This window comes from Lagopus muta, chromosome 15, assembly GCF_023343835.1.
Source record: "Lagopus muta isolate bLagMut1 chromosome 15, bLagMut1 primary, whole genome shotgun sequence".
NCBI classification, from domain to species: Eukaryota; Metazoa; Chordata; class Aves; order Galliformes; family Phasianidae; genus Lagopus; species Lagopus muta.
The window spans coordinates 2,389,308-2,402,204 of record NC_064447.1 but is presented as its reverse complement, the minus strand read 5'-3'; the positions used below and the strand labels follow the sequence as shown (position 1 = coordinate 2,402,204).

General features: G+C 63.7%; 1 protein-coding gene across 3 annotated transcripts; it reads right to left on the bottom strand.

The window, feature by feature from the left end:
- Positions 1-223: 223 nt before the first annotated feature.
- Positions 224-12,552, bottom strand: SBK1 (SH3 domain binding kinase 1). Of its 3 annotated transcripts, none has more exons than XM_048962249.1 (4): positions 11,934-12,552; positions 3,059-3,261; positions 2,768-2,970; positions 224-2,052 (listed from the first exon to the last, which is right to left on the bottom strand). In XM_048962249.1, the coding sequence occupies exons 1-4, from the start codon at positions 11,993-11,995 to the stop codon at positions 1,264-1,266; spliced, it is 1,257 nt and encodes a 418-aa protein (XP_048818206.1). In that variant the 5' UTR covers positions 11,996-12,552; the 3' UTR covers positions 224-1,263. The 3 variants fall into 3 exon arrangements, with proteins under 3 accessions (XP_048818206.1, XP_048818207.1, XP_048818205.1); XM_048962250.1 differs by lacking the exon at positions 11,934-12,552 and adding an exon at positions 8,257-8,438; XM_048962248.1 differs by lacking the exon at positions 11,934-12,552 and adding an exon at positions 4,035-7,987 and having other exon boundaries at positions 3,059-3,256.
- Between the last annotated feature and the right edge of the window lie 345 nt (positions 12,553-12,897).

Below are 12,897 nucleotides of genomic sequence, written 5' to 3'. Positions count from 1 at the left end.
TGAAATTAGCCTGCCGACGTGGCTGGAATCCACGCTGCGGTGAGGCGGTGCCATCGGGGCATCGTCCCCACGACCCCCAGCGCTGCCCACCGCTTCGCTTCTCTCTACAAAAAACTCTCCGCCACCACTCAGCGCTTTTTTGGGCTTTTAGAACGATATATTTGTGTCTTTTTTTTGTTTTTTTTTTAATGTATTTAGTTACTTTTTTTTTTTTTTTTTTCCTTTTTGACAGTGACAAACTGAGGTAACGTCTGTGACACTACAGCCTCTCCTACGGGAAGAAGATCCGGCGCCCGGCGGCCGGGGGAACCCGAAATAAAAACCCGAAACCGAGCGGCACCGCGGCCATCGGCACCGGGGCTCCTTATCTACATTATTGCACGAAAGATCGGGACGTGGAGGGACCTAAGGCAAAAAGGAGGACGAACCGCACCTAACATCTCTACATCTGTGCAGTGCTACTTCTACCACCAGACCTGGGCCCTGCGGGCGGGGGGACACAGGGACACGGGGACACAGGAATACAGGGATACGGGGACATGGGGATATGGGGATATGGGGACACAGGGGCGTGGGGACGTGGGGACGGGGCAGCGGCGCCGGTGGTGGGGGCGCAGGGGCGGTGGGACCCCACCTGCCTGGCGACTGCTGTGTAAACTGCTGCTGCTTCGGGAGCGTGATGATAGCCCTTTGTGCGGTAGTTGGGGGCCGGAGGGGACAGCGGCGTGGGGGTCCTCAGGGTGACCCCGTGGCTCCCAGCTGGCTGTCCCCCCCTGTCAGAGAGCATCGCTGCGGCCATCGCTTCGGGCAGGGAGGATGGGGCGGCACGCAGTGACACTTGCTACATCGTGGCAGGGAGCGGCCGGGGGGGTCCCCTCCATCCCGGTCCCCTCGTCCCCTCCTGGTGCCCGGCGTGGGGCGGGGGCCACCCCGAAGGCCTCCTCCAAGCGTGGGCTCATCGGCCTTCCCAGGGTCCCCACACAGCCCCGTCGCATTGTCAAGGAGGACCTTCCCCCACAGCACCGTGGGGGGGTCCCGGAGGGGCAGCGAGGCCACCGGGATGGGGACGGCAGCACCGGTGCCCCCCAGCTCCTGCCCGCTGGGCAGATGGCGGCACCGGCATCTTCAGTGCTACTGAGCGCAACCAGTTCTGTCCTCTTCTTGTTTCTGTGTATGGAGGCGCAGCCCCCGGCCCTGCAGCCACCCGCAGCCAAGGGATGGGACGGTGCCACCGGGAGCGGGGCCACGCACCACCCCGCGCCCTCAGACACAGATCTCTATCGCTGTGGCCAGCACCATCTGCCCCTTGCCCTTGTCCTGCCGTCCATCTGTCCTGCTGGCCGGGCCGGACGAGGCCGCGCTGGGCTCGGGGCCGTTGAGCCGCGTGCCGGGGCCGTCGGTCAGGATGGTCCTCTTGAGCGGGGCGGGCGTACAGGAGGCACCAGGCTCGTGGCGGTGCGGCCCGGCGGGCAGCTTGTCCCCGGCGTGTTTGCGGGAGCGGTAGGAGGGCCGGCGGCGCACCTCGGCCATCAGGTCGTACTTGATGAAGTAGAAGACCTCCTTGACGGGGCAGCGCTTCTCAGGGTCGAGGGCCAGCAGGCGTTGGAACATGCGCAGCGCGCTGTCCGTGAAGCGCCGCCACTGCGAGGGCAGCCCCGCCAGGCGGCCCTTCTGCCACCGCACGAACTCCTCAAAGAAGGTGTCGGAGGCGGCCGCCGCCTCCCAGGGGAAGTTCCCGGTGAGGACGCAGAAGATGAGCACCCCGAAGGCCCAGACGTCGATGCTGGTGTCCACGGCGAAGCCCTCGGCGCGGCCGGCCTGGCACACCTCGGGCGCCGTGTAGGGGATGGTGCCGCTGATGCGCTTCACCCGACAGCCCACCTTGCGGGTCATGCCGAAGTCGGCCAGTTTGACGCGGCGGCAGTCGCGGTCGAAGAGCAGCACGTTCTCTGGTTTGATGTCCCGGTGCACCAGGCTCTTGCTGTGCATGTAGTCCAGCGCCAGGCCCAGCTGCTGCACGCAACGCTTCACCATGTCCTCGGGGAGCCCCACCTGCGGCCGTGGGACACCGTCACTCCGTGCCGCCCCACGACAGCCCACCCGTCTGCCCCCCGTCTCTCTTTGCACCTTTCCTGCTCACTGCCCTGCCTCCTCCTTCCTGAACCTTTTACTGTGGGGGAGAAGAGACACGCTGCAGCAGGACTAAGCCACCAGGGCCAGCTGATGGCTGCCGTGCCTTCTCGAGGACACGTGATGTGTCCCAGGCCACCACTTAGGGGAACCAGATCACTTAGAAGATGTGCGACGCATTTCAGACCACCTGTGGGAAGGGTTATGGGTTCCAGGCTACAAGTTCTATGTCTTGGACAGCACTATGGTTGTTTGATGGGTCTCAAGCCATCGCTTATGGGTCCCAGAACGCTCAGAGGATGGGTTGCATGTCATCTGGGGGGTGGCCAAGCCATCAACTATGGGTCTCAGAACACCCAAGGGATGAGTGCTGGGTCTCATGCCACCAATGGGAAAGGTTGTGGGCCCCAGGCCACCTACAGGATGAGCAGTGGGTCCCAAGCCTGCTTTCAGATGCTGCACTACCTAGGTGTTGGCATTCTGCCCATGTACAGATGTGCAATCTCCTCATGTGGGGCTGTGCAAACACCAGGGCCCCTTCTTATGCCACCAGCAATGTGCAAGCCTGGGCACAGTGACCTTATCCAGGGACACCAAGCCCTCACATCCCCAGCCCAGCACCCAGAACAGCTCTCACCTGCGGGGGGATGATGTCAAAGAGGTCCCCTCCTGGGGCGTACTCCTGAGCGAAGACGTAGCAGTCCTCTGTCTCGAAGACCACGTCGAAGACCTTGATGATGAAGGGGCTGGAGGAGAGCGTGTTGGTGATGCTGAACTCCCGCAGGAAGTTCTTCAGCTTCGTTTTGTTCTTGTTGACGAACTTCAGGGCCATCTTGGTGCCTGCAGCGGGCAGAGGGCCGGCTGAGCCCGTGGCACGGCCGATGGCGATGCGCCCCCGGGAGCCGCGCCTGCCCCCCGCTCCCCTCACCTGTGCTTTTGTGGGACACCAGGTCCACCTTGCCGTAGGTGCCCTTGCCGAGCTCGCGGATGAGGTCGTAGTGTTTGTTGATGTCGGTGCCCGAGAGGGTGCGGATGGCCAAGGACTGCATGTCTTCGGTGATGAGCGGCACCCCGCAGCACGCCAGCTTGCGCGACGGCTCCTGCTCTATCGATCCGGCGCTCATGGCTGCGCTGCAAGGCAGAGGTGCGTCACGGCTTCCACCCCTGGGGCCTGGCCCTGTCCTGTCCCACAGCCCGTTCTGCCCACACAGAGCGTCCCTGCGGAGCCCAGCACTCCTGGGACCTGCGATGCCACGGCGCCGCAGCTCATTGCTCCCACACATCTGCTGGCATTGACTTCTGCCTTCCCATCCGTCAGCACCAACTTTTGGCCACCTAAGACTCCCCCCACGCAGAGCCCCAGAGCACCCGGCACTCCCAGCTCTCAGTGCCACCCTTTTCTCTCCCTCAATCCTGGGCTCCGACCCGCTGCTCTGGGACTCCACCAAACACAGCTCAGCTCCCGCTCCGCGCTGCTCTGCAGCCAAACCACCCTCTGAGCCCCAAAAGCACGAATCCAGAGCCCCATCCTGACCAACACCATGGGAACGCAGCCAAACCACCCCGCTGCCGGCTCGCCCCGCGCCCACCAGCATCAGGCACCACAGGGGTGGCTGCAGGAAGGGGATGGAGCGTTTTGTTTCGTAGCAGATTGACAAAAATCATGGGACAGCAGCTGGGCGGGCGCTGGTATATATTTAGATTTTTAATGTGGAAAAATAAACCACAACAAACAACTCAAAATATGTCCCAGCAAACCCGGGCCAAGCCTCGTCCCCAGGTCCCAGGAGCGGGGCTGAGCCCCACACGTGGCCCCACGGGGCTGCATGGAGAGAACAGAGCCAACAAAGAGGAGCTGGATAGAGGGCATGGAGGGGCAATCCAGAGGAGAGCAGAGCAGAGACCTTCACGCACAAACGCCTCCTGCGCAGTGACCGGCTCTCCCATCCAAGCTGAGCCCCATCCCCACCCTTGTTTCTTTCCACTCTGGCCCTGCTGCTTCTCATCCCAGTTCTTTATTTTTTCCTTTCTTTCTTTCTTGGGAAGCTGGGCAAAAAATAGAAAAGGAACTTCAACATCATGCTGTTCCAAAAATGTAACGGCTTGACTCATACGATCTCCAAAGTGGCTCATCTCCACAGAGCTTTGTTGGCCCCGTGGAAGAGGAGCAGCATTTCGGTGTCTGGTTCCTGGAGGTGGAGGTGGGTTAATGCAGGAGTGCAATGGATACGGGGCTAAAAACAGCTCGCAACATCCTGCAAGAAGAACTTTGTCTGCACTTGAATTTACAATCCTGCTTGTCAATGGCTGCTAATTAACCTGTGATGAAAGACAATCATTCAAGCCAGCAAAGTTCTTTAAGAAAAAAAAAAGAGGACAATCTGCCAGTGGGATGGGAGATGGGAGAGTGTGTGCTGCACAGCAGCTCACCACGCCACGGGCTGCTGCCCTGGGCCTGGGTGCCTCAGGGTTCGTGCTGCAGAAACACCTGCAGCAGAAAGGGGCATTGGAAATGGGTGCCTGGGAACAAGAGTGTCCCCAAGGATGGGTGACCCCAAGGACGGGGTGTCCCCAGGGATGTGGGTGCTGCTCGCATCGCTCCCAGTTTGGCCACAGTTCCCCCAAAAGGAGGTTGGGATGGGAACGTGGCGCCATGCCATGGAACACCCAACAGTGACGATGGCTGGGACACCAACAACACCCAGGCAAAAGGAATAAAAAAGGACAGGCAGAAGTTTTCATTAAGAAGGAAATGCTTTGAAAAGACGTCGGTTTCTGTGCAAACAGGGGTGAGGATGAGCTTCCATCCGGCTCTACACAGAGATGAGGGTGGTGGGACCGAGTCCTGGGTGCTGTGGGTGCTGGCGGGGATGCAGCACAGCACTGTGGTGAGCAGCACTGTTGTGACACGAAGCCACGGCGATGCCAAAGGCACAGCAAAGCCACCGCCGGTGCCACGGGTCCCCACCGTGCGCTGCGGGCGGCTCACGCCGTCATCTGCGTGTCCTGAACCATTTCTCCTACTATTCAGACTAAAATTGCTCTGTGTTTAAGCTCGAGAACCATTTATCTCATTGAGCGAGGAGGATAATCCACCCACCGCTTCCTCGCTCCGTGCCGTGTATTTATAGGCAGGCGCTCCTCTCCCGGCGCCGGCTGGCTCCGTGCTCCCCGGAGCTCTCCGGCCCCCACCATCCCCGGTGCCACCCGGTGCCGCTCAGCCTCTGGGTGCATCGGCTCTGCCAACGACCGGGAGCTCATTGAGGAGAACGGGGCCGGGAGAGGAGGCTGCAGGGGAGCGGTGGCCGCTTGGGAATTGAGATGGGAAGGAGAAAATAACGCCCCGGCTACTCTGGGATAGGAAAACCTTTAAGAGGAGGAGCGGAGCGCGGCGGTGGGGCTTTGGGAAAAGGAGGGAAGGAGCACGCCGAGCGGGGCCGGGGCTCTGCGGGACACGGAGCGAGGAATGAGAAACACGCGGCAGCGAGCAGGAGCCCCCACGCCCCGGCGGAGGAAACTGAGGCACAAAGCAAGGAAGCGACTTCCTGCGGCCGCACAATGTGCGGGGCCACGACCAGCCCCGGGCGTCCCGGTTCTGCCTCTGCGCCGAGCACGGAACGGGGCCCTCCAGCACCGAGCGTCAGCAGCAGCTCTCGCTGCCCGGCAAGGCGCGGTGACACGGGGAGCATCCGGCAGCTGGGGTAGGACGGGGTCCCCTCCTGCCACCCCGCATCCCACGAGGAGCCTGCGGCCGGTGCGGCGCCTCCTGGAGCCCGGCCTGCGGGGAAGGATGCTGCAGAAGAGCTGGCGGCCAGCCCAGCGCTCCGCACGGTGACTTTGCCGGAGACGTCGCTCGGCAGGACGCGTCTGGGAGGGCTGGGGGACAATTCCCACCGCACATCTGGATCCTCACCCCGCAGCTCTGCGCTCACGCGGAAGCGAAGGGACAGAAGCAGATCTCACCTGTGCCCGGCGCAGCCCCGCTGCAACCGTCCCACCTGGCGACGTCCCCGCGTCCCGCGCCGCCCTGGCGATGCTCAAACCGCGGCTGGCTGCAGCCGAGGCCGAGCCGCAGGCTCTCCGTGCCCCGCTCCATCGGCAGCTCTGCCGCCTCCCGGCTCCGCTCTCGTGTGACCCCATTACGGGAACATCGCAGCGCCTCGCGGCTCCTCGGTGCCGTGGGGAGCAGCGCAGCAGAGCTGCATTATTAGCTGCCTTCCCTGGGGCACCGGGGCATTGCTGGAGTCCAGGGACGTCACAAGGGCACCTCTGCCTAATGAGGCCGATGGCGGCGTGGGGATGCTTGGGGTGCGTGTGCTGGGCTCGGTGGTGTAGCAGGGTGAGAGCCACGGGGCGAAGCCAGAAGGTGACCAGAGCAGGGGAAAAAAACAGGGCCCAGCTGATGTCCTCACTCCGGTCCCTCATTTTCTCTGTGCTGTCGTGCAGGACTCGCAGACCCTGTGCCACACGGCTGTGCCCTTCACCTGGACCAGATGCTGGCCAAGGGCAGCAGCTGGGGAGAGCCAAGTGACACGGGAACACTGGCACAAGCAGTGCTACAGCAGCAAATGTGTGCAGGGAGATGGCACCTTGGGAGCTGCCCCACGTCCCACAAGCCAGGAGGAACAAGGAACAACCCACAGCTAGATGATAGGTGGGCCGTGGTGCCTTGTCCCCTTGTTCTCCATGGTAGGGCTCCTGACCCTGCACAGCAGTGGCCTGCAGCATTTTGGAAAGCATTGGGAAGCGCTGGCTTGCCGCTGGCCTTCAGCCTCACACCACACTGCCCAGATCTCCACGAAGCCACAGTGGCTTCCTGCTGTGTGACACTTCCCTGAGCAATGTCACCCTGTTCCCAGGGATCTGGAGTTTCCCATTCCGGCTCCATGCCCAGCAGCAGCCCTGAAACCAGGATCAGCTCCAGATGAGCTGATGGAGCAGGAGAGTGCGGGATCCCGGCTCACGGGAGAGGCCTTTGTCCCAGCACAGCCGTCCCAGCAGCAGCATCCCCTGCATAAGGAGCCATCTCCTGCCCTGTCCCGTCCCACCATGCGTTCCTCCAGCCCCGGTGACTCCACGCTGCTCCTCTGAGGCTCTTGTGCTGCGTTCCCTGCCCTTGTCTCCAGCAGGACCTGCACTCTCCCAACCTCCGGCTCCTCCTGCTTTCTCCCAGCCCCACCACCGGCACCAGGGCTTTGTGATTCCTTCACCATTGGTTTCACCGCCCTCCCAAAACTCTTCTACCCAGCGGATTCCTTTACACCCCAGGAGGGCAGTGGGGCTGTCACCTTGCTGCAAAAGCAGCTCTGGGGCTCCTGGTGCCCCACATGAGCCCCACCGAGCGGGTGCACCGTGCAGAGCCCAGAGAAGGGACCTCACCTGGGCTGCAGGGCTGGGACGAGTGCAGGGCTGGCGGCTCACGGCGTCAAGGCTGTGATTCCCCCGGAGCCCCCAGCCCTGCACAGCGGCACGATGGGACGGGGCAAGACGGGGACAGCTGTGGGACGGACGGGGACACCGGGCTCTCGGTGCCCCCATCCGCGTCCTCTCCCCACATCCAACCGCCCTGCACCGCCGCATCGCTCCGTATTCCCAATAACCCCGTTCTCCCTCGTGTCCTCGGCGCGTCCCCGGCGTGCCAACGGGCGGAACCCATCGCCCCCCGGCTCCGGCCTCGCTCCTCCGACCGAACTCCGTTACCCACACCGTTCCGGAGCCCGGCCCCGAGTTCGGCCCCGCAGCCGCAGGGCAGCGCCGGGAGGGGATGCGGTGCAGGTGGCGGCGGCACCGGGCGGGGTCCGCCCTGCGGGGCGCGGGCTGCGGGACCCCGAGAGCGGTGGCAGCAAAGCGGGTGGCTGTGCGGGGCTGTGTCCCCAAATCCCCCCCTACCCCCTCCTCCATCTCCTTGTTGCCAGGGGTCGCGCGTGGCCCCTCACCCCCCGCGCTCGGGTGATTTGATGGCGACGACGATGATTTTTATCAGGATTCTTCCGAAATGGCGCTTTCCCCACCGCCACCCGCTCCCCACCGCCTCGCCGTGCAGACAAAAGGGCCGCTCCGCCGCCCGCACAAAGGCGAGCACCGCTCCTCCCTTCTCTTCCTTCCCCCCCACCCCCCCAGCCTTACCGGGGGCAGCACGGAGCCGGGCTCGGTGGCGGATGGCGGCCGTCAGCCCCCAGCGCGGGGCCGCTCCGCCGGGTTCATCCCGCCGCTCCCGGGAGGAACGGAACCGGAGAGAGGAGCGACGGCGGCGGCGGCGGCGGTTCCCCCCCCGTAGCCCCCCGGTAGGGCAGAGCCGCTCCGCCCATAGCACCGCCTTCGCCATCCACGCGGGGAGCGGGACACGCGTGGGGGAATCGAATCCCGGCCGCGTCCCTCCCCCCCACCCCCGCGTGTCCCGCTCCCCTCCGGCGACGTCCCGTCCCCGTCCCCGGTCCCACCCTTGGGGATGAGGGCCGGGGGGACCCGAGGATGAAAGGCACCGCGACCTTCCTCACGCCGCGCCCATCGCTGGGGATGGAGCGGGTCCAACATCCCCCCCCCCTTCGCACCCATCCGCAGTGGGGCTGTCCCCTCTGTCCCCTCCCTGTGCCACCACCCCCCAGCTGCGGTGTTTGAAGCTGCGCCTCTGATCTCTCCAGCTGTCCCTATTTATAGCTGTTTCTAGGTCAGGTGCAAGGAGCGGCGCTGGGGGGAACCTGGATGGGGCCGGGTCCTCGGGACGCATCGGCTGCCCTGGGAACAGCGGGGGACAAAGTGGGGCCGGCGGCAGAGGACAGGGAGCACTGAGAGAGATGCCATTTGCAGCCCCTTCGCATTTGGGTGAGCGCATGGCACATCCTGCAGTGTTCTGCTGGAAGGGTGTCAGCTCCCTGAGGCTCTGTGGGGCCCTATGGGGCTTTATAGGGTTCTGTGGGGCTCCATCCTTCCCATCAGACGCCGCTTTGAAGCTGCAGAGAGAGCTCCAGCACGTGGCAGGCATGTGGGTCACGCACGGATCGAATAAGAACAGCAATAACAATAACACCCGCCACTGTTTGCATCGAGCTCGTGGTCTTCAAAGCACTTAAAGAATATTAATAACTAACGACGATCAGCAAAATGAAAGGAGATGGCTGAAACGTGTTTGTCACATTTGTCCTGGACCATCCGAGTGCGCCTGGGATTCCTGCTGCTGCTCGGGGGAACATCCCGCCCTGCGCCAGCATGCGCTCAGTCAGTGGGGAAATGACCTGGAGAAGCAAATCATGGCTCTCCAGGAATGGCTTCCCACGTTGCCACGAGCAGCACAAGGACGAGCTGGGGACGTGCAGGGCCCTGTTGGGGTTGAAGTTGTGTGTGCACCACGAAGTGGAGACCAGCCTGGGTCATGCGTCCCCGGCTTGTGGGTAGAGGTGCTGTGAATGCCTCCCCTGTTCCTGGAGAGGTTTGCTTCCGAGCATCTCTCGCTGGCAAACCAGAAGCAGAAAGTCCAGAACGTTTCTAACAGCCTCTCTGAATTCAAAGCTTGTTTGTCCCCTTGCCCAGCGCTGGGAGTGGGGAGCGGCTCAGCCCAAAGCGAAGGTGCTCCCAACGCTTCCGCAAGCTGTCACGCCTCGGTGCCATGAGCCGAAACTGCCCGGAGCCGGCGCGGGGATGCTGGGAAGGAACGGGAGGGAGGGAAGGGAGGGAGGGAAGGCAGGCAGCGCGCAGGAGCGGAGCACGCCGGGAGCCGCAGCGGGAGCACAGGGAGCAGCTGGGGATGCGCTGTGCCCCGGGGAGCTGCCGGCGGTGCCTCCCTGCTGCCTGAGGGATCTGCCCCGTCTCTGCCCCATTGAGCCCCTAACCCTGCTCTGCCTTGCTGGGAGCTGCCAGACCTCTGCTTCTCATCCTATTGTGGCCCGGATCCTCATCACAACATAAAGGGGTCAGCGCCCTCTCAACCCCGGGTGGCACCTGGCCAGAGGGGCTTCCAGGGCGGAGCAGGGCCGGGGGAGCTGGTGATCCCCCACCCCAGGGCTGCTGCTCCCAAGGTCCAGGAGGGGATGCAGCACACGCTGCCATGGGCCATGAGCTGCAGTTCTGCTTTGTGGCGGGGGCACACCGAGCTGCTGCCAGCGGCCATCAGGGTGCTGCAGCCCCTCCTGCAGCCCCTCCTGCAGCCCCCAGGCCCTACCTCTGCTCCTGGGGGATATAGGAGCAGCAATGGGATGGACCCCAAACAGCTGAGCAGGGGCACAGCCTTCTGCTCGCTGCCCCTCCCCCCCCCCCCCCCCCCCCCCCTTGGGGAGGGGAGGGGGGCATGAGGCCATCAGGGCTGCTTGCAGGCAGCTATGAGGCAGCGCTGACTGAAGCATAATGATGACGAGAGAGAGATCAATTTGAAAAGGAACAGGGTGCTCTTCTTTTGAGCGGGATTCTTCTGAAGCAAAGCAGAAGGGCAGGTGGGATCTGGGGTGTAGCGGGGTCACAGCATCGCACTGCTCTCCCTGGTCTGAGAGTGAGGCTGCAGACAGCGGCTCAGTCGCTGCTCCTGGAGCACGGCACCGCACGGCACGGCACGGCACGGAGCCTCCGCTCGCAGCCCGTTCCGCTGGCACCATCTAGCGAGGGAGAGGGGACCGGCACCCGTCGCGAGTCGGAGCGGGAGCCCACCCGGCCTCAGCAGCCCAGCAAGCCGCTCTGCCCCGTCATTAAGCCCTGGCTAGGATGTCGGGATGTCACCTCCCTGTGCCGGTTACCCGCGGCCGCTCAGCCCTAGTGCAGATCAAGCTGCGGGATGGGAGCTGGGAGGGTCCAAGGGCTGCTCTGCGCCCCTCTCCATCCGGCAGCCCCATCCCCCATCACCGCTCCCAGCCCTGGTGACCTGCATCGCTGCACCGTCCCAGCTCATGGGCTCAATGACATCAGATCAAGAACAGGATTGAAACACTAAAATAAATCCTACACCTTCCAGCGTACTGGTAGGAAGGACAGGAGGACAGGCTCCTCACAGCGTGCCCAGGACACCGTGAGCCCACCGAGGACAAGGCACAGCCCTGCTGGTAGCCATGCTCCTGGCACGTGGGACGGTGGCACAGGACAGCAGCCGGCAGTGGCCCGGTGCCGGGGAGGAGCAGCTGGGCACGGCGTGTGCCGGTATTCACACCTCGCATCCTCACCGGCTGTCCGGCTAATTCAGGCACCGTGTGCTGCCTTGGCTGCCGTTCAGCAACGCGGATGGGAGAGGAGGTTGTGGAGCCAGAAAGCAGCAGGGAGGGAAAGAGCAGAGTGCCGGCACTCGTGGCTCTGCCCCGGGGTCTGTCCTGCAGCGCTGAGAGCAGGGTCACAATCAGGTGAGCCGGTGCAGGAGGAACAGCACCAGGTGCTGTGGTTGTCCCAAGGCTGGGGACGGCCAAGCAGGAGTTGACACACTGAGCGCTTTCCTGGTGCACAGGGATGGGTCCAGAGGGGGCACGGCAGTGCCCAAACCCCACTGTCCTCTGAGCTCCCCAGGCTGCCAGGCACACCTGCGTCCTGCTCCTCCTGAGCTGCTGCAACCTGTTGGGATGTGGCGGGAGGTGCTTCCCAACCCACAGCCCTGCTCCCACTCAGCACGGCATGGCACATGGCACAGTACTGCACATGGCACGGCACGGCACATCATGGCATAGCAAATGGCACGGCACATGGCACAGCACACGGCACAGCGCAGTGCCAAGGCACAGTCCCCTCCGTCCAGGAGACGCTGCATCTGCTCCAATGCAAACTTTGGGCTCAGCAGGAGGGTCTCCATCAGCCACCATTCCCAACCCAGCCCCACGCCGCGTCCCCGCAGCACTGACCTGTGGAGGTGCAGGGGCTGCAGCTCCTCTTTCTGGAAGCAGACGAAGCAGAAGGAATCCATCGCTCAGCTCCGGTGGCCGTTGCACCTGGGCGAGGGGGACAGTGGGCCGGGCAGCACCGGAGCTGCGTTGGCATCTTCCTCGCCCTCAGCAGTGCCGCTGGTGGGGCTCACCCAGCCAGTGCCATGGTGCTGGGGAGCCTCACACCATCAGGCTGAGCTCTGGGGCTGTTTGCTCACCACAAGAGGAGGCAGCTCTGGGCCAGGCTATGACCTGCATCCCTCTCGCACCGGTGCCCAATGCCGTCCCGGCACCCATCTTGCAGTTGGCACCGGTGTTCAGCGGGCACACGCGGGGATCTGGGATGGCATTGCTGTGGGTGAGGGCTCCGCTGGGGCAGGATGAGGCCCCGTCTCAGCCCCACCACACTTCCAAAGCCAAAGGATGCAGCTGCCCCTCTCCGGCACCCACGTGGCAGCCAGGTGCCAGGCCCCGGTGCCCCCAGCTCAGTCACGACAGTGGCAGTGCAGGGGCTCGCAGTGAGCAGGTGCTCGGTGTGCCCACGGAGGAAAGTTGTGGCACGAGGAGCCGTGGCTGCCCAGGACCGGTCTCACAGCAGAGCCGCCGCTCGCTCTGGCAGATCAGCAGCGTGTGGGTATTAATAGCTCCAGAGCCATGCGGTGAGGCTGGGAATTAACTCCTCAGCTGCCGTTGCCGGTGCCATGGGGCCCACCAGCACTGCGGCGGAGTCCTGGCAAACTCAGCACAGCGGTGCCGGGAGCCAGCCCCTCACCCCAGCTGCTGTCCTGCCCCTGGGGCAGCTCCCTGTGAATGGCAGTGGGAGGACACAGAGAGTTTCTCCATCAGATTTGTCATCACTCCCCGGGAATTATTCAGCGCTTTGGTCTGGTTGCAGCACATTTATCCCAGCCACTCCCACACTAATGGCAAACATCGATGGGTT